Below are 21404 nucleotides of genomic sequence, written 5' to 3' on the forward strand. Positions count from 1 at the left end.
TCTGTGGAACTTACCCAAATGTGCTTGAGAATCTTATCTGCCTCGATGTATTTAGGGAATTACCAACTTCTGTGTTAGTGAGGCAGGGATATATAACATGAAAAAACTCTAGGTATTAGATCCTTTCTGATGGATCGAAGAGAATTGTCTGGATGGTGCTGTTTTGTCATTCTGTGGCTATATTCTGTTAAATGTAAATATTTTTTTTCTTTTTTTATTTTTAGCCATCATTTTAGTCAGCACTTGATTATAAATCAGTTTTGTTTCTGGGTAGGTTGTTTTTATTAATGGCTTTTGTTTAAACTTAAAAATTTTTTGGCATCCGTTAACTTGCTATCCAGATATGTAAATACCTTTGGAACTGAGTGAACTAAGGCAAATTGCTTTGCAAGTGGAAGAATAGATGCAGCTGGCATTCACTAGGATGTAGGATTCAGGCTATGTTATTTATGTTAATTTATCAAGTATTTTATTAAATATTGGCACATTATTTTAGTTTTCTCCTGCTTTTTAGTGCAGTAGTACGCCATCTATATATATCTTTTATGTTGAAGATTAATAGTAAGATAGAAAGGACTAGTCTTATACAGCATGACTGTTCCCTAGTTTCCAAAATAGATTGGAATGGTTATATTTTTGCAATGGTGGTGTTGATGTCTGTTTCCATTTTTTAAATACGACTTTATTATGTACTGAAAGCTTGCCAGCTTTTTTCCAATTCAGTTGGTTAGTCTTAAAATACTGCTTCTCATTGCAAACCTTGTATCTACTAGATCTTGAGCGTGATTACTTATGTCACCAACTTTTTTTTTCTTTTCCTGTTTTAGGATGTCGATATGATGGATCAAAATGGAATGACACCTTTAATGTGGGCAGCTTACAGAACGCATAGGTAATATCTCACTGCAGTTTTGACTTTCTGTTGATGTTAACTAAGCAGCATATAGTAGTGACTGGTTTTGATGTTTTGAAAGTTTTTTCTCATTTAACTTGTCAGTGTTCTTTCCACAATTGCCGCTTTATCTTTCTTCATTTATGATTGTTGTGCGTTAACCCCAGTAAGCAGCTCAGCCCCATGCAGCCACTTGCTCACTCCTGCCCAGCGGGATGGGGAGGAGGAGAATCAGGAGGGTAAAAGTGAGAAAACTCGTGGGTTTAGATAAAGACAGTTTAATAGATAAAGCAAGAGCCATGCACCCAAGCAAAGGAAAGTAAGGAATTCATTCACTGCTTCCCATTGACAGGCAGGTGTTCAGCCATTTCCAGGACAGCAGGGCTCCATCACCTGTGACGGTTACTTGGGAAGGCAGATGCCATCACTCCAAATGTCCTCCCTTCCTCCTCCTTTCCCTCAGCTTTTATTGCCTAGGATGCCATTATCTGGTGCAGAATTTCCTTTTGGTCCGTTGGGGTCAGATACAGGACAGCGTGAGAAATGGAAAAGGCCTTGATGCTGTGTAAGCACTGCTCAACAGTAGCTAGAACATGGGTGTGTTATCAGCACCATTTTGGTCACAGATCCAAAACACAGCACCATAGGAGCTACTATGAAGAAGATTAACTTGATCCCAGCCAAAACCAGTACAATGACCTCTTCAAGAGAGAGGAGGATATGCAGAAGTACTGACTAATATGAACTTCTAGTTTACAAAGTAAATCTTCCTGTGGGGATGACTGGGAGAAGTTGGTGTAAAATAACACTTCTCCAAAGAGCAAATTTGTATGAATTAGATTCCTGCTCGGAAGAGCCTATCTCCATTGATTGTTGAGAGGAACATAGACTAGCTTTAACGAATACCTACCATAATGAGCATTATCATCCTATTTTATTTTCATCTTTTGGAATGTAAAGTGGAAATATAGCATGTTTTGAACTTTGATTATTATCTGCCAAGTATATAATCATGTGCATGCTTTTACAAATCTGTTAATACTGTTAGGTTTTAGTAAACGTGAAAATAGAATTGTATAATAAATGTTTCATGGCATCCCAGAACAAGCTGTCTTACTGAGCTCCTTTAAAAGTCAACAGAATTGTGGTTGCTATTTGGGGCGAAAGGAAGTCGAGCCATTCATAATCATGGGCAAAAAATGTCACTTTGCTACTACATAGTGTCGCTGATCAATGGTCTTTGTAGAAATTGAACTCATTAACAATTAAGTTGGTATGTATTTGAGTTCATCTTCTGTAGATCTAACAAGAATTTTCTTTTCTAGTGTGGATCCAACCCGATTACTACTTACATTTAATGTTTCTGTTAATCTTGGAGACAAATATCACAAAAACACAGCATTGCATTGGGCTGTGCTAGCAGGAAATACTACAGTTATTAGCCTTCTGTTAGAAGCTGGAGCTAATGTTGATGCTCAAAATATAAAGGTAAACACTCGGTCTGTTTTTATTGTAAGTGGTTTGAGGCAGAAATAACAGAGCCTATGATAAATCTCAAGAATAGATTATTATTGTGGGTATGGTGGGATCATGAAGATGAAGCAAAAGCCATGCCACTAATATTTAATATGGGAATCAGTTTTTCTTAACAGTGATGCATAGCCACTAAATCTGCACCTTCAAAAGCACTCATGTAAATAATTTACCAACGGTTATGTGCAAATATATGGGAGTGGGGTGTGTGATTAGACCACCTGCGTGAAGACCTGTGCATTTGGATGCAAAATTGGAAATCTGACTGGATGTCTTCTAGTTAAGTTCTGGGGTGACTGTCTGTTTGTTGGAGTGAGAAGTGAGACATTTCTGTCCTCTTCCAGAGAGACAATAAATGCTCTACTGTATCTCCCAGAGGCAGTAAGGAAGTTGAAGGACTAAAAATACCAGTAGGAATAAAATAAGAAAATGGGCTCTTTTTTGCATCAGAACTTTAAGTTGCCTGATCACTCTCCCAGAACCTCTTAACAATGAAGCTAGGTTCAGCAGTAACAGAGCCCCTCCCTAGCATATGTTAGGCCAGCCAAGCAGCTGTTAGAATTTATGCCACAGACTTGGAGTCTGTAAGAGCTTCTCCAGGAGCGGGAGGTGCACCTAGTGAATGTGGTTTTGTCCATTGCCTCCAGATTATTCTATATATCAAATTAGATGCACTTTACCACCCAAGCTGTTTCATCTGTGGTGTCAGAGAAGTCACTTTTAGAAAAAGAATTCTCTGCTCAAGTTCTCTGCAAATATTTGTATTTTCCACTTAATGAGTGTTACAGATGGAGTGGTTATACTGGAAAATACAGCTGTAAATCTACATTTTATAAATATTTAATACTTAATTAAATTTATTTGACCTTTCGCCATGTTTCCTACTGATTAAGATGGCCAGGGCCTATTTTGCTTGGCCACAAGTGATAGAAATATGCTAAAAAATATATATATATATATATACACACACACACACTTCCATTTTCTTGAACAGCATGGAACAGCCTTTTTAAGGGTGCAGTCAAACTTTGCTAGTAGCTTTCTCAGTCCTACATCCACAACAGAATATCAGAAATACTGATGATCATGAATGAAAACTCATTAGAAAACTCACATGGCTTTTCACGTGTTTAAAACAAATCAACTAGCCTCTTCATGTACTGGTGTGAATATATAATAATTATTCCTGGTCTGTAAGGTCAGTCGTGTGGATGAATTATGCTTCTAGTATCGCTTCTTGTAAACGGTTGAAAAGCTTTTTTCTATGCCACCTAGTGTTAAAAATTAAAGTATTTTTGTGGAAAAAAAATCAGTGTGTTATACCCTGCTTCCCTTGGTAGACTGATTAGTGTGACTAGAGTTTTAAAGTCATCACCTTACCTATATTTCTGAACTCTTATGAAATCCATAGTAAAAATTCATATGAAAAAGTATCTGCTAGCCTGAAGCAGTTCATGGTCTCTCCTTCTCTATTGACAGACAGCAGCAGTCAGTAGAAAAATAGGTTTTTGAACCTGCTGGATCATGATATCTTTCCAGTCATGCCAGAAGACGTGTGCTTGGTTTCATGAACCACTGCCTGCCTTCTGCGGTGGAGCCTACGTTTCTTGCATGCCATCCCAAGTTTCTAGGATCTTCAGAGGATCAAAATCATTCTAGCAGTGGCAATTTTGCCATCCTGCCACTGGCTTTGTAATAGATGCTGATTTGGGTGATAGTAAACATACAGGAAACATAAGAATTTGGTTGATTTTTTTATAGGTATATAGAAACTCAGTTTTGTGCTTCTCCTTTGACTGTTCAGCAAAAAAGTTTTCTTTGAGCCAAAACCTGGTGGTTAAGTGTCTGGCTCATGTTTCTTCAGAAATAACAGGAATCGTGAAAGGCTCCTTTCTTGATGCAGTCAATTCCAGATTTCTGCAGCACTATCTAGTGAGGTCCTTTTCTCAGATAGCCCATGGAATTGACCAAGAATGGTGGTAAGACAGCTCAGGTTAAAGAAATACATTGGCTGAAAGCCATTCATCTTTTTCAAATTATGAAGTGGCTGAAACATTAGGTGTGAGCTTTGACCTTGTTGTTACTAGCTCTAGGCAGTCTGTGTTAGAAATGCACATGCTGCTGGCTGCCTAGGTTTGGAACAAATTGGAACCAGTCATCTCAGTAAGGTGCTCTTTTTACTTTGCATGACAGTTTGAGAAGTACATGAACAATAGCACTCTTATTCTAGAATAAATCTTGATACAAGCAGTGGGGTTTGTCCTGGTTTGTGTTATTTGTCCTCTTTATATTATGCTGTACAAGAAAATAATACTTTTCTTTTGGTACTAAGATACTTTCTTTTTCCTTACTGAGAACTGGATTACAGTTGAAGTTGGAAACTGCTTTTTAGTAGTCAAAATAGAGTGGGTTTTTTGTTAAGGAAATTATCTTGCCATACCAGTAGACAGATTGGGCAGATGAGGGATGAGGACATGATTTCACAGCTTATCACTGGGGGGCTGGGGGGGAAACCTTTAAATTTTATTTAAGTATAAGGAGAAGCTCCTTTTTTCTAGAGTGATAGAGACCTAAAAGAGCTTTTATGGTTTAAGGAAGATTTTTTTTTTTTTAAATCTGTTAACAAATCATTGAATGAACTTTAGATGTAGTTTCTTGATTATGCAGTGTATCTGTAGGCTTGTCTGTGGAAGTCTACATGTAAAGTTCCCTATGGTAATTACTCTTCAGATTATTCTTTCTATCTAAACACTTTAAATATATACTACTGAAGCCTTATTACTTGCTGGCAAACTAAGTGTGTTACGAGATTAAGTTCCCTGATTATTTTTTTTTCTTTCTAAGCAAGTCAGCCATCCATCACCCCTGTGAATACAAGGAAAATATTAAAATGGCCAGATGATGAGAAGCATAGTCAAAGACTTCTTTAAAGCTCCCTCAATCTTTTTATCTAGGCAGTTCCTAGGTGTCTCATGGCCCTCTAGTGGAAGGGATGCTCAGCTGGACCCCAAGACAACTTCAGGATTTACTTGGGAGATCAACTCCCAGAGGGGATTGCTTGTCCACAGGTAATCTTTACAGTCTAGATATATAAGGTGATATTAAAACAGCATCATCTCTGGAGTTTTCCAGATATTAGCAATTCAAGGTGCTATTAAATTTGTGATGAAGCAGGCACCGTAGTTTGATTTCAGGCATTTCTGTTGAGGATGGAGTTAACTTAATCTGTTTCTTAAACATCTGGCTAAACAATTTTGAATCCAAGTTAAGTCAGAAGGTTATTCTTTTTTTTAACTGATTTTGCTAGTTAAACTTCTCGCACAGGAGCGCAAGATCCTGTTAAGCAGCAAAAAGCTTCACTTAATCTGTAGTCTGTGCTATTTAGTCTCCTTTAAGAGGTTTGGAGCAAGATTTCAAAGGCAAAAATGACAGTTAAGTACTCAATTCCCATTGTCTTTCTATGGGATATAGGTAGCTAACTGTACTCTTTAATCTTTGAAATCTCTTCTGTCTATAGTAATTATTGCCCTTTCTGGGTAATTTCAGTTTCTGGTACCTGTCTCACTTTTTTTTTAGGAGGGGGCCGAGCGATGGAGGATTCAGCCATTTTTCAAGCCTCCATGAATGGTTTGTTTAGGAGGGGAGTTAACTCCAGTAGAAGAGAGGAGGAGTCAAATGCAAAACTGAAGCTGGAGGTACCTGCAATTGGTTGTCTCTTGCCTCCTCTATAATTTTAGACCCAGTCAATAACTTTCACTTAGCTCTCTTCCTAAATGTTTAGAAAGCAATAAAATCAAATCAGTTTGGCAGGCACCTTTAGCCCCTGTATCTCTCTCTCTTTTGCTTTGTCTGTCAGTCCTCTCTGAAAGTAGGGAAAGAGAAAGCATGGACCGTTGCTGGCTTAGCAGCCAAAGTATATGAAGCACAAGCTAAGCATAAAAGCTCAGAGTTTTGGAATAAGTTGGACATGAGCAATCAGTTTATTCTTTCCTGTTTTCTTCCTAGGACTTCCATAACTGAGATGAATATAAGAACATTAAGCTTGTGGAAAAAGTTCCTTATAGAAACGTTCCATGATATTAGTAACTTCACTCTGCCAAAAGGGCAAAGGATTATCTGAGAAGTCAGGCTTTAGACTGGGAGAGTTTCCATGATCCAGTGGGTCACAAGTTCTTATTCTTTGCTTGATTTCTGCTGCCTGTCAATAGCTGAGGGGGAAGCACAGTCTTTCATTTACAGACTAGTAGACTGTGTAGAACAGTGAAACGTAGATGTGTTATGCCAAAGGCAACAATTATTGCTATGTCAGGACATACATATTGTCAGGATCACACATTTAATATTCTACTACTTGTCCACGCATGTATAGTTATGAGAGAGTGAAAAAGACCAAAAGGAATGAATGATGTTTGGTGTCAAGTAAGCTGCAGAGCAAAAAGTATGCAAGAACGTAGCTTAATCTGATTTAAAATGTATTATTTTTACCTGCAATATTCTGTTTCAAAAGTGCTCTGAATGCATTTTATTTTTAAATTGGCTGTTTCCCACTTTTATACTCTTGGCAGGGAGAATCACCACTTGATCTAGCAAAACAGAGGAAAAACGTTTGGATGATCAATCACCTACAGGAAGCAAGACAGGCAAAGGGATATGACAGTCCATCCTTTCTGAGAAAACTAAAAGCTGATAAGGTAAGAAGTAGTGTAACACGTAAATCAATATTACTGCTGCTGTTGGCTTGGGGGCCTGTGTGTTTGTTTAAGGTAAGCAGTTCAGTACTGGGTTTCCCCACGTTTCAGTTTTGGGAAACGCCTTTTTGTTATGACAAAAGTAATTGCAAAAGAAAAAAAACAAATCTTTGTTCAAGGCAGGAGGAAAGAAAACCCTAAGCCTCCACACAGTTACCTTTAGCTTTTGTTCTAATTGAATGTTAGGAAAGTACCAAGTGGTCTGGTATTGTTGGGGATAGCCAAGACTTTCACAAAGCTGACTCTCAAGTGTCTCAGGAAAGAAGCGTTTTAGATATCGTGAACTCTGATCTCCTCTCTGATTATGCAGTGTTTTGAGTTGAACGAAAGCAGCACTCAGTCTTGGCAGTATGATGTAATATATGAATCTCTAATGTGGAGGCCTTTTTCTTCTCAGGTTATTATTTAACACTGTAGATAGGAGGAGACAAGAAATGAGGATATAAAGGGTAACGTGTTGCTCTAGCATGAAGACCTGTCTACCTGCCTATAGTTTGAGAACTTGCATAGAGTTAATATTTTCTTATCATGCAGAGTGTTGTGCTGGATATTAAGTATTGCTATCACTGATTTCTTATGACTTCTTGCTTCAAAGATACATTGCATCTTGATGATTAAAGCACTGTGCTTTAATCTTGTGGTAATATAATAATGCAGTGATTATTGACTTTAAGTGATTTGTGCATTGTGTTATGTGTACATATGCATTGTGACTGTGCTTTGAATATCTGGAAAGGGTTCAGTGCCTTAATCAGGAATTGTACCCACATAGTATAAGACAAAAAAGGTTCTGTCTTCATAGACACTTCAGTATGACTTTGTTCCATAAATTCAGTCTTTAAAGTTCACTGAGATTGCCATGTGCTGTGTAGTAGTTTATACACTTAAATTCTTAAAAAAGAGGTACTGTTGCCTTTATTCTGGATTAACAGTAAAGTCTCTAAAAGGCAGTTATTTTAAAAACAAATAAAATTATTGATTTGTTATAAAATTTTAGGAGGATTCTTTCTTGTCCATACATTGGAGATATGTAAAAATAGGAAACAACAAAAATTTCTGAAGATTCCTCCCCCTGTGCCAAGCTTCCTGAAAATTTATTTAAGTTTTTGTGACTGTCCTATTTATTGTAGAATATTATTATACAACCTGTTCCTAAAAACAGAATCACTTACTGATGTTTGTTTCTATATAGGAATTCCGTCAGAAGGTGATGCTGGGAACTCCTTTCCTAGTAATTTGGCTGGTTGGGTTTATAGCAGACCTAGACATTGATTCTTGGCTCATTAAAGGGCTGATGTATGGTGGCGTTTGGGCTATGGTGCAGTTTCTTTCAAAGTAAGTGTTTTACTAGGATGCTGTCTGTTTAGTGTGTGCACAAGTGTTTTGCTGGCATCTTTATTGGATAAGTAATCTTAACTTTCTATTTTTTGCGTGGGTTTTTTGACATGCAACATTTATTTTTTGTTGGAATTTTTTTTATTACTGTTTCTGAGAAAGATCTTGTGGAACTTTAGCTCTTGTAATGCTCTGTTGTCTTGCGAATAGCCATGGAATTGCCTTGGGTGAATACCACTGAGGTAATAGAAGCTAAGAGCAGAACAGAAGTTCAGTCATTCTCCAGAAGAGGGTGCTGAATGTCTGTCTACAGTAATCAGCATGAATTTTGAAGAAAACAGTCAAGAAAAAAGTTACTAGAAAGAAATAGAAAAAATGCATGTATGAGTTTGCTTTTAAAACCAAATTTTTTTAGAATTTGAATACCCAAAGGCATCTGAAGAGATTTTTAGAGATAAATGAAGTTAGAGTCAGGTTTTATAGCTTCTGTTGTTGTAGAAACAGGTGACTAAAGAAAAAGGCTGCTTTCTAGTAATGTTTTTCATTTGTTACCTGATCATAAAGAATTTTAGTTGTGATTCTGATTGCTTTAATTATCTGTAAATGCATGTGCATATACACACACAGGCATGCTTCAGCAGATTTTCAGGATCTGTAGACTACTTCATCTGTGCTTTGCTTTTCATTGTCATGTGTGGCGTGTATAGAAGGACTTACTATTTCATACTTATGAGCTTTCTGCTTTTCTGGTATTGAATGTAATGCTTATTAGAAACAGTTGCTGCTTCTTCCTTTCCTTTTAAAGAGGAAAAGAAAATATATCTGTTCTGTAAAGCAAGTTTATAGAATCTTAGTGAACTTAGTACACCAGGAAGGGGGTGAGGGGGCATCAAGCTGTTACCTCTCCAGGATCTTCAACATGATCTGTTTAGTCTCTTTGTCATCTCTGCGGCTGTGCAATTTGCTGACCTCCTCCTACAAATAATTTATTTGGCAATGCAGATCCTCAACCATGCCTCCTGCATGAAGCAAGGGCAAGATTTCTTCAAGTTTCTCAAGATCTATGTTCTGTCAAGCTTTACATTTTTACCTACCTGACACGTATTCAGGATTAACATTCTTACTTTCTCTTATCCTTTGCTTAATGTTTAGTATAAGTACTTTGAAGTGTTTTTCACAAAGCCCAGGTTTGAATGAATCTTTTGCTATTATTCTAGTAGGATTTCCTTTCCCTGTGGAATTTTTAGCTAATCTGCCTAGCTGTATTTTCCTCCCTACTCTTTTCACACACACAAAAAATGCGCAAAAATCGCTGAAAGATTACTGCTGAGTAACTACTGTGTGTCCAAGTGTATATTCACTTATTAGTCACCATCTTAGCTCATTTTCCTTATAGGATTTTCTCAAAAGGCCTAAGAAACTTCCATTAGAGAAGAGACAGTTACTGCAAGGGAGTAAAGGAGTGAAATGGAAACTACTCAGTGCACACGTGTTTCTGTGGCAGACCTGAGGGCACCACCAGGACAAAAAGCAAAATGCATCAATGTAAGGAAGTTTAGGCAGATGATGGAAGAAGTTTTATTTCGGGGAGTTTAGCAGTTCAGTGTGATCTTTGATATGTTTAGCAATTTTTTTCTTGAATATGGAGTAACCTAGACACTCACCTAGTTTGTCTCCACTATGATCAACTGTATTCAGAGAAGTCTTTGAAATGCAAGAGTATAAGAAGGAGAAAATAACTCTGGTGGCTTAATTTTTTTTTTTTTTTAATTAAAGTAGCAGCATTCTATCTTAGAACTTGGCAAATCTAGTGATGTTGGAAGTAAATTAATCTGGGTTTTCTTCCGACTTTCTATTGGCAAAAGATTCAAGAATCTGAAATATTTCAAGTATGTAGGCTGATAACACCAAGGTCTCCTAAGCTTTTTTTTCTTACTGAAGTAATTTTAATGTGTAATTTTCATTGCATGGGTTTCCAAAATATCTTTAGCACTGAAATCTCATAACTAAATGTAGTTTGCAACCACTATCTGTGTAGGCTAGGAATCTGACACATTTCTAAGTGCTTTCACAGTGTTGTTTTAGCATGAGTATTTACTCATTCTACCTTTTTTGTCCAGTTCTTGACATTCACTTCAAAAGCAAATGTATAAATTTAGTTAAATAATTTTCAGTCATGACCCTTCACCTGGACAGGTTGAAGATGGGAATTTCTCATGAATTTTGAAGGTAAAAGAGAGGAAAATGTTTTTATGGTTTATATTGCAATATCCCATATAGTACATATTTTAACAGGAAGTGTTTTTAAGAAGCAATAGCTCAGGATTTACATTTTATAAGTCGAAACTTATCATGTGACATTGCTCCTACTTTACAGGTCATTCTTTGATCACTCCATGCACAGTGCACTGCCTCTTGGAATATACTTGGCAACAAAATTCTGGATGTACGTGACGTGGTTCTTCTGGTTTTGGAATGATATCCTTTTTTTGTGTACAGCAATAAGTAATCCTTTTCCATGTTAGTAGTATGAGTTAATACCTAGATATATCGTATATATAAGAGTAAGTAAATGAATTAAAATTTTAAAATGGCTATCTCTATTAAACATCGCTTTCTATATTGATGGTAATTATTTTACTGCTTTAAAAATGTGCGCTCTATTGCTTTGCTTCAGTATGTGAAAGATTTTCCTCAAAATTGGCTTACAGTAGTCTGCAAAGCTTCCTGTGCTTTACCAGTTTCTTAAGTGGGGGAAATGTAAGCAACTCTATAAAATATACTCTGGCTGTGAGGTGACAAGGTGTAATTGACTGCATTTTTACACACTGCTTTTCTGCAAAGCAGTAGGTAATTCCATGGTATATACCAATTTCAATGGAATTAGCTTTATAGTTAGTTCTTCCTAAAGATTTTGCAAATTCCATTTTGTACAGACTTTAGATACATTTGTTAACTGTATTTTCAGTTTTTGAAGATGTATGTATTAACAACACTAGATTATACAGATTCAGCATATGCCCATCTTTTTATGTTTTTTACGGTCTGCCTAGATAGGAACTTATTGTACTCACAGGGGTAGAAAATGATTGAGTACACTGAAGAACGTCAGTTCCCCACCTTAAGGAAATATATTCAAATTTTTAAACAACTTCCTTGGGTGTTGTAATTACAATAACCAAGAAACGAAAATAGAGATTTAATGTTTTATTAAATGTTTAATACAGTTCTTACAGTTGTAAATACTTGAAGTGAACTTAGTATTTGTGATGGATGTTGGCTTGGCTTTTCTAGAAACTGGTTTTCTTTTCCTCCTCAAAGGAATTACCATGAAATAGGATAGTAGCAGTGCAACCCTTTTATCATCTTGTTAATATGTTCTCCAACCTTAGCTAAATGAGACTCACATTTTTGGGCTGGGAACAGAGAGGAGACCCTGCTTCCATGCTGCCCGTGGTTTCTATGCTGACAGTGTTTGCAAAGGTGCTGCTGTGAATAATAGCAGTCCCATGTGACTGGAGATGACTGCTATTTCACGTTTTAAAAGCCTAAAAATGAAAATCTAGTAGCTGTTAAGTTAAAAAAAAAAAAAGTAATTCTATTCAGTATTAGCATGACTATGTCTTGAAATAGTTATTTAGAAATGCTGGTCCTACTACCAGTCTCTCTGGCCTGATATTCTATGTTTTTACTCAATTAAAATTACTAGTAACTGCAGAATGAGGAAAGCGAGTGCAAAATGAATATGAAAAACATTTTAAAAAGTAGTAGTTAAAAATGGAGGTATACTTTTTCAGGTTTTATGGAATGGAGTAGAACTGTCTAAGTATGTCATGCCTCTAGAGTGAAGTTGCTTTTCTCTTCTTGTTAAGAAAACCTGACTTTTGGCAAATAGTAAAATACAAGTTTCTGAGGCAATTATAACTACACCATCTCATTTCTGAATCTCAGTTCTCCGTACCCCATAGGGTTTCTTTAGAAACTCACGTTTGCTAATGCTACTACATGTTTTGGGTTGCAAATGTTGAGCTACAGTGAAATGCTTTCTTGTGCTAACATAACATCAACTTGAACCAAATCTAAGAATGTGTGCAACTTTAAATCAAGTCCTTGACCATATTAAAATGGCTGCACAGACAACACAACTTGATGATGGTAGAAAGCTGTCCCTTTAGGCTGGCAAATTGTGAGATTTTTATCCTAAAGCTTGTATTTTCTTCATATTTGTACCAACTTGCCTAGATTTTTATTTGTTAGCCATTCTGATTAATGTAACGTGAAGTTTTGGGGTTTTTTGGTCACGGAATAATGTTCCTTGCCCACTAGAAGTAGTAACCATAGACAATTAATTACCCTAATAAAGTCTGACTTCAGAATGTCAGTAAAATACTGTACTGCTTCTAGAATTTAAGGTAGGTGCCTCAAAACCTTTGCAACAGTCTTTTTGTACACAGAAGTAGTAGTCTAAAAACTTTAGTTCCTAATTGCTTTCATTAGAGCTGACACAATTCTCTGACAAGCAGTTTTAGAGACTTAGTGCTTGAGGCCATCTTCCTTTAATTGGTGATTTTTAATTGGAAGTCTTTGTAATAAGATTCCAAATTCATTCTTCTTCTGGAAAATTGCCCTGTAGCTTTATTGGAAAAAAGAAATTGCATGCCTGCTCTACTTTTATGGCATGAGGCACAGCATTGTGGTTGGAGAAGGGATTCTTGTATTTTTACAGCTTTATATGATTACTTACAGCAGACCAAAGTACTACTTTATAGTCTGTAACATTCAAGTGATAAAACCTATCCTGGTAGTTTTCACAAGTTCTGACCATCTTTTGCTCAGGAAAAAAGTTTCTAATCTTAAACTATCACAAATTGCCTTACTAGAACTTTGTATTACAAATAATTTAAAGGTCTTAATTGCTGCAATTATTACTTTAATATTTGGGTGTTTGGTAAGAATATTCTTTACTTGTAGATATTTTGAAGGTGTCTGGAAGATCATTAGGTCTTCTGGGTTTAGTGCTAATGAGACAGAAAAGGGCAGTTGAAACAATGTATCATAAAGAACAAACAAAACCAAAGATTAGCAGTGTGTTTTCTTGAATTTCAGGGTGGTCACATGACAAGCCTATAAATGCTAAGGCTTAATGATGTGTCTTCTAAAAGACCAATCTTGAAAGTAAATTCAAACAGTTTAGATGAATCTAGTGTACTGAATTTTTGTAAATATTTCCGTTCTATAGATTTTTCTCAGCAGCTTCTGAGTCTGCTATATTTGTTAAAATAGAAATCCTATTCCTGCTGGGAATGACGAAGTTATATCCATAAATACACAGATCATGTGAGTCTATAGTGCTATGCTTCCCTGCCACTGTTTTGCTGCTATTTTGCTGCTTCCCTTTAACTGTATTTTGCCCATAACAAAGGGTAGTTATGTCTTGCTCTGTTAGTGTATTCTAATCTTCTACTGTTTGCAGAGTAGGGGGAAAAGAACCCTCAAAAATCCTACACACTAAATCACTATATTTTAATTTAGTTTTATTTTTAAAAGAAAAAAAAAGGATTTAAAAGTAGTTTTAATAACTTGAGACTAGAATTTCACATTTCATTCTTTTTCATTAGCACTTATAGGTAGAACATTCTCCTGTGTCCTGTAAAAGTTCAGGGCACATGCACTGAGTTCATATCTCACTTGTTCACGCAGTGTTTTCAGTTCCAGCTGAACAAATAGTGTCTGTTATGTCAGAAGGTTCTTATACTGCTCTGTTTTTCTAAGATGTCAGGGTTTGCTGTAACCCAAAATGTTCGCAGGCAGGTTTTTTGGTTCTACCACTTCCATTTGGTGCAAATGGGAGTGTGCAGTTTTCGTTAATTAAACTTTTTTGGTAGAGCATACTACTTGCAATGCTGAGATGATATAAGCCAATTTATAATTTTAAAAATAATTTATCATTGACTAATACTGTATTGATTATCTTATTTCAAATATATTTCATGTATTGATGGGTTTTAGATGAAAGAAAACAAACACTGCATACTTTTTCAATTAGGGATCATTTTAAAAACTGGGTGTAAGAGAATTCATGATGATTTTTCATGCTTTCACAAAGCTGTTACAATAGCATAGTGTTTTAAAAACTGTAACAAGCCAACGAGTACCGTTAAGCAGTTAAAACAAAAAAAAAAAACCCAAACCATTCATATTACCAAAATTAGCTTCAGGAAAACAGCAAAAAGCCTTGCATGCAGGAAGAAATGCAGCCGTTCATTTCCTTGTGTGCAGCCATGTTTCTAGAGGAACCAAAGACTCAAAAAATCCAAACCCCAGACCCAGCTATCCAGAACTTCTAAATACTTTTTCTAAATTAAAATTAAAAAAACAAAAAAAAAATCTGGGGTGGGGGAGATGTCAGTGAATGAATTGTTTTTGCAAGCTAAGTGGTTTTTTAATGTTAGAAGATAGAGGTAGAGAGCTTTTGCAGAGCTTCAGTTGATTAAAAATGGTTTTGTCTAATAAATGCCTAGACAAATGAGGCTTCTTGTGTAACTGTCTGCTGTTATCTACCTGGACTCCTGGATCCAGATGTACAGCTGTTATGAATTGGCAGGTTCATTAGCATGTATTGATCTTTGACAGCTTACAGTGGCTGCAGATTTTTCTCGTTAGGAGCAAAGGACTTTATTACTGGATTTGTAGTTAGTGGAAGGGAGCATCTTGGTATATAATGTGCATTTTTTACTTGTTTTCAGACTGTTGTATGACGTATTGCTGTGATAGCAGGAAGCTGCATGTGTTTGCACCCTTTTAAACAGTCTGCAGTTCAGGATGAAAAATTAGCTCATCACATGTTTACCTCACTCATGGGTTGTGGGGTGCTTGTTGGCTTTTAATTTTCTTTTTAATGAGTTGGTCTTTTTGCTTCCAAATGGTTTCCTGGAATAATTTTCAGCCTGTTGTACTTTTTCTAATAAGTAAAAGGATATTGATTAGGACTAAAAGTAGGAAGTGTTTCATGGGTGTTTCTGCTTTGTCTCTCACAATGAAAACTGGGGAAACTTCATAAAAGGCAGCAAATTGGTGACAGGGCAGAAGGTGAATGCCTGCTTTATCATGCATTTTGCAGCCTTTAATAATACGGTAACATATTTTTCCTTGCGTAGTTGTAATGGAGGATGTTAGGACAAAACAAGGCACTCTCTCTGGAGAACTGATTTCCTACTCTGTAGCTAATGCAAACCTACAAAGGTTTCTTGCCTATGGAGAGTTTTGAGAGATGTCTGTGATACAAGTTGCTAAGATCTCTTTGGAAGTAAACTTCAAAGGGAGTTCAACATAACTTGAGATACCTCTAGTGTGGACATCCATATATAAGCCACTTGGAGGGCACTGCTCCTCTGACTTAATTTAAATATCTTGATACTGAACAGAGATTGGATGTGCGTTTTTCTTTTCTGTTGTGTACGAAGGCACACTGAGTGATTTAAGGTAGGTGAGATGAATCCCACAGTTGGAGTTGTTTACGTAATATGCCTCAAGTATCCTGGAGAAGACAATTCTAACTTACCTTCCTCCTTAAAAGTCATGTTGGTTTTCATCCCTTCTCCTCAGTTTTGCTTAAAACTTATGAGAAATGGGGTTTTGAAGATACTAATGAAAAATACTGCTGACTTTGTCTTTCTCCATTAACATAGTTACTGCTCTACTTTCTCATGTAGTCTCCTGACATCTCCCATCCTCAGCACGGAAGTACCTTACCTGCCACTGTTTATACCGTCAGTGTTGCACTCATCTGACACCACCATGATAAAAGGAAAGGCAAAACTTAGACTTTGTGGGAAGTCTCTTATGCTCTCTCTGTATTTTGTGGAGTAAAATGGGGGAAGGGTAAGTTCAGAAAAAGGACGGCTTCTTTATCACACAGGTTGCCCAAATTTTAGTCAGTAAAAAAACAATTCCAAAATTTTAAGGTTATAAAACCCCTTCTACTGGATAGAAAATAAATTCTTTCCCCCTATCTTCAACAGTCTAGACATGACGTATAGTAATTAGGAATAGGTCATATGATTTTTTTCAGTTGTACCTTTATTGTTTGTAACAGATGTCTGATTGAGGTATTTTCAATGAAAAAACAGTTTTCACTGTTGTAGCAAAACCCCCAGTGATACTTTTAGTATTCTAAAGAAAATGTAATCTCTCTGTAGCTGTATAAGTAAGTTGAACCAGCTTATACTTGGCAGCAGGTAGTTTTAGGAAAAAAAAAAAGGAAGAAATTAGATTGTGTAAATATTAAAGTCAGAACTCATCATCTGTAATGTATCAAATAGAACTGTATTTAAGTTATAGTATAGCTGGTGGTTTTTTCTCCCTATTATAAACCTGCTGGAAACAGCTTGTTAGAGGAAAGATTAATTACCCTTTAGTGAGTTAATACTAATATTCTATTGTATAAGATACATGATTAAAATTTTAACTTAACTTCCCAATATTTTTAAATTAGAAATTCACAGCCAATTCCTCCTCCCAACAGAAGGAAAACAAAAGTTATTCGGGATACACTTCACATGAACAATGAGGCTTTGTTAGTATTTCAGAAGTCAAAAAGAGGCCTTACTTGTATGTATTTATAATTCAGGGTTTTTTCACATCACAAGAGCAGTGGAGAAGTTATTCTATAGAAATTGTGTGTGTTTTCATTAAATATTTGCTTGTAGCTGTACCAGGTAGTTATCAATGGTTTATATAATTTTTTTCTTAATACTGCTTAATGCCTTTAACAAACATTTTTTCCAATAGGGTCAAACAGAATAGAATATACTTGTAGATATATAGCAGAACATACTTGAGCATCTGTTCTAATTTCAAAATCAGATTTTTTCAAAGCATTGAAAAAATGGCTTTTTGTTGTTGTCTTTAAAGTGTTACATACCAGTTCACTACAGATTGCGACATAATGCTTGTTTTTAAGTCTTATATTCAGGGTTTTGTAATGTAAACACACAATATACTAAACTTATATACAGTAGAAGTTCTGATGACTGTGCTTGAGTAATAGGTGTCCTTTTTGCCTGGATAATGCTGTAGAGGCTTCTGCCACCACATCTTTCTCAAATATGGCATGTCCTTACAGTTAGGACTAACAGCTGACAGGTATCTTTAGTCAGGTTGGTCAAGTCTTTTGTAGATTTATCAGAGTAAATAATTTTCTGCTTTTTGTGGAAGCGGCTTATCTGAAGTATTTGGTTTTTCAAATTGTTTTAATTTGGTGAAGAAATGTCAAGTGTTGTAAGACTAGGCATGTTATACGGCAAGTCATTCAACACAGGAAATACATTTTAAAACTAATGGTTGTTTTCTGTCTTTATATGGTAATTGATTTTATAAGCACTTCCAGAGAATACTAAACCCTGTGGTTTTGTAAGTATTAGATGTATTAGTATGTTAAAAATAACTTTGATGTAAAATATGGGTATTGCCTTATAATAGGACCAGGTTTCAGACAGTACCTTTCTTGGAGATAAGTGTTGAGACATGATTGCCATGCACCAATGGTTGTTGCAGCACAATTCCTTCTATGGCTAGAAACAGTCCTGTCTGTGATCTAATGGGAATGTCAAGCCACTGAAGACATAGGCAGTCAAATGTCTATCTCATAAATAGAGCTCTGAAATGTTTATTTTGAAAACAGGAAATACTTTTAAGAAGATAAATTTAATGGAATTTTATTTATTTAAAAGGGAAAATAATTACAAAAACTGAACTATCGTTATTCATTCTTTAGAAGGATAAGTGCCTTAGAAATGCATCATGGAGAACGACATTTTAAAAAGTAAATTTTCAAGTTTAAGCAATAGAAAATACTGAGTACTAAGCTAGTTCTTACAGCAGCGCTGAATTTTGTTAATTTCAGAATACAGTGACTCAAGGGCATTTGTAAAAATTAAATTTATTCAAATTTTATTTCAGAATTGTCAGTGGGTGTTTTCAAGAGGAAATTTGGCTTTAAACTTTAGATTCCTTGACTTTAAACACATCTCAATTTTTTCTTTATACATCTTCCATTCCTTGCTAATAGCATTGCACTTTTCTACAATTTCGGAAAATCCTGGAAATCTGATCCAGGAATCATCAAAGCCACGGAAGAACAAAAGAAAAAGGTAAAGCCAAGAGCTATGTGAAACTTGTTCTTCAGCAGCCTTCCACCAGTTGGTCAGAGTAGTTTCCTGTTCAGTACGTGAAATTTCAATAAATTGTTGTATAACAAAAGGTCTAAAATGTTGAAAAGTCTTGTCTTCCAGGTTTCTTTTTTTTTTTTTTGCATTTGGAATATATGTTCAAGTCTTACTGGTCCAAAGTTGCATTTTGGTCTTTTTGAGTAATAAAATAAAATTGTAACTTAAATTTTCAAGATAAAAAGTTTAAAAAGCGGTTGGGTGAAAGTGAAAATGTGAAGTTTCAGAGTTTTGCCTTACTGAAACAAATAAGCCATTGTGGGGAAAGTGTTAGTTCATTTGATTTTATAAAAACCTCCCAGACTTTTAAGCACCTCCAATTTTCCTTACTTTTACATCTAAAAGTATTAGACTGACAAACATTTTTGAGGCTAAAACAACTAAAACCCCTGGCAGTCTGGGGTGGGCTTTTGTTTTGGTATAAATGTTAGAGAAAATATGGATGATCTAATGATACCTTTCTGAGATGTTATAACACTTTTATTAGCACTTCTGATTTCTGTTAAGTGCATTGTTCTTAGCAGCCAAACTGAGCATTGAAAAATTGCCAAAATTATACAAGCAGCAGAAGCATTTTGTTTCATTTTGGGTAAGTTTCCTAGAAGCTCACATCCTTGAGCTTCTACTTCACAGTCATTTGTGGAAACACCTTTGTGGATGGATTGACATCAGACCACTTGGAATTATGGCCGTGTGTAGGAATGGACGTGTAATAGCCTTTGAAAGGATGGTTGCAATAGCTTAAACGATTTTTGTATTCTCCAATAGGTTATAACTGAGTTGTTAGTCAATGTGCAGATTTGCTCTGCAAATTCCCTTTCTATTATTGCAAATTTGCCAAAGTAAATTCCAGACTAAGTTCTCTTCCTTCAACTGGACTAAATTAAATAGAATAATCAGCAACTGCACTTTGGTTTGGATTCAGCAAATTGCACAAATATGCAATTTATTTGATCTGCTTGCTTAAGTAGTTAAGCGTGGTTACAAAAGCCTGGCTGAACTGGATAGGAATTGTAAAATGCAACGTCTTCAGGCAGATGCATATGGCTGTGAATGTTTTGGACTTCTTACATTGCAGCTACCCAAACTGTAAGATGATCTATTATCAGGGGTATAAACCATCTTAGGGTGTGTGTCTTACCTTCATGCAATGTAGTGCTTTCTCACATTTTCATGATTTGTCTCCAGACGTTTAATGTTGAGTTAGCCTTTAGCTTTGGAATAAGCAACCAAAAAAATTCTTTTAATTCCAGATGACCAAGTTAAGTATGTTTGGAAATGCGTAGTAAGCAACAGTTTCAGATGTTTATCCTTCTGATACGTCATGTCCTTTCTTCTATGTTACAAAATAACCCAAGTCACTCTTAAAATAAGTAAATAAAAAATAAATAAATTTTTCGAATAGTTCAAAAGCATAGAAAATAGACCCAAGGTTTACAAAGCACAGCAATGTGGCTCTAACTTGAGTACTCCTGGGTCTCTATGTTATAAGCTCTGATGAGTGTTATATTTAAGTGATTTATCTGCTCTTATTCAATTCTGTTCTCCTGAGCTTTGGGATCTTGCTTGTGGACAATACTGAACTCCAGTGTTGAGCATCACACCATGTACATTCCTTGGTGCATCCTTTCGTTAGTCTGTAGTGTAGTGTGTACTCCCACTGAAATCAGAGGAACTATGTATGAAATTGTCCAACAGGTATTGTATGAAACTGTCTAAGGTATCAAAAGCCACACCAGCAGCATTGAAATCACAGTAGATACATCTCGTTGGGTTTTTTGCTTTCTGTTCATCTGGTTTATTTACAAAAGTTACTCTCGTGAGGGAGGCCCTTTAATTTTAAGTCCTGTAGTGGGAAATGTTAGAGCAGTGAGGGATGACAGAGGGCGATGAGAAAGGGATGTTGAGTACTGAAGCTGGCAAGCTGCAAGAGAGACATGGAAGGGCTTGTGAATGGCAGTGGGTGGTTCGAGAGGGGATCTGAAGGGTTGCAGTGATGGAGGCAAGAATACTGGGCCAATAGCAAATGGAAATACAACAGGCAAGGAGAAAAGAATAGTCCAACTTTGAGGGCTTAGGAGTGTTAGAAAACTGTGAAGACTGTTCCTCGTTTACCTGAGATCAGCAGGGAAAGCATTAAGACACTGATTTACCCCTGGACTGTTGACTGTAGCTCTTACTGGTTACTTTGAGGAAAAGCTTCCATAAATTTTTCCAAACCAGTTAAGTGTAGTATCTTGGAGGAAAACTTATGCGGCTTTGGTCAAGATGCCCACATTAGTGGTCATCGTCTAATTAAGGTAGTTATGTTTATATTACTGTGATGAGAAAATAGTTGTAACGACTATTCTATTGCTTCTGCAGTTAGAAACCACTTTGATGTGAATGATATATGTGGTTTGAAAGGGAACAGATTAATCTATTTGCCATTAGGCTATTTATGCGGAGTGAGCTCCTTCTGGTTCAAGGAAGAATATTCTGGAAAAAAGTTTTCATGATATTTTCCATATGTTGCAAATGTCATTTAAGGTTCACATGGCATGATTTCAGCTGCTGAATTTTAAAAATTGTTGGAAACCATTTAATGGAGTAATAGGTTCCTTCTATTCCAACAATGTAGTGGGTACTGAAGGAGTGTACAAAATAAAAAAGGAAATACATCATTTAGTG

The 21404-nt window shown here is 36.0% G+C and overlaps 1 protein-coding gene across 3 annotated transcripts in view; it reads left to right on the forward strand.

Annotated features, from left to right (window-relative positions):
* Positions 1–21404, forward strand: part of ZDHHC17 (zinc finger, DHHC-type containing 17) — a 59611-nt gene that overhangs the window by 24350 nt on the left and 13857 nt on the right. Inside the window, exons 1-7 of one of the 3 annotated variants that reach the window (XM_010561810.1) lie at positions 2293–2380; positions 5380–5493; positions 6002–6120; positions 6991–7116; positions 8366–8508; positions 10886–10986; positions 18535–18659. In XM_010561810.1, the coding sequence (XP_010560112.1) occupies positions 5418–5493; positions 6002–6120; positions 6991–7116; positions 8366–8508; positions 10886–10986; positions 18535–18659 (690 nt within the window). In that variant the 5' untranslated portion in view covers positions 2293–2380; positions 5380–5417. Of the gene's footprint in view, positions 1–827; positions 893–2217; positions 2381–5379; positions 5494–6001; positions 6121–6990; positions 7117–8365; positions 8509–10885; positions 10987–18534; positions 18660–21404 lie in introns of those variants that run through there. The other 2 variants (XM_010561809.1, XM_010561811.1) reach the window with 2 other exon arrangements.

The sequence above is a fragment of the Haliaeetus leucocephalus genome, unplaced genomic scaffold, assembly GCF_000737465.1.
Source record: "Haliaeetus leucocephalus isolate CR32 unplaced genomic scaffold, Haliaeetus_leucocephalus-4.0 Scaffold151, whole genome shotgun sequence".
NCBI lineage: Eukaryota > Metazoa > Chordata > Aves > Accipitriformes > Accipitridae > Haliaeetus > Haliaeetus leucocephalus.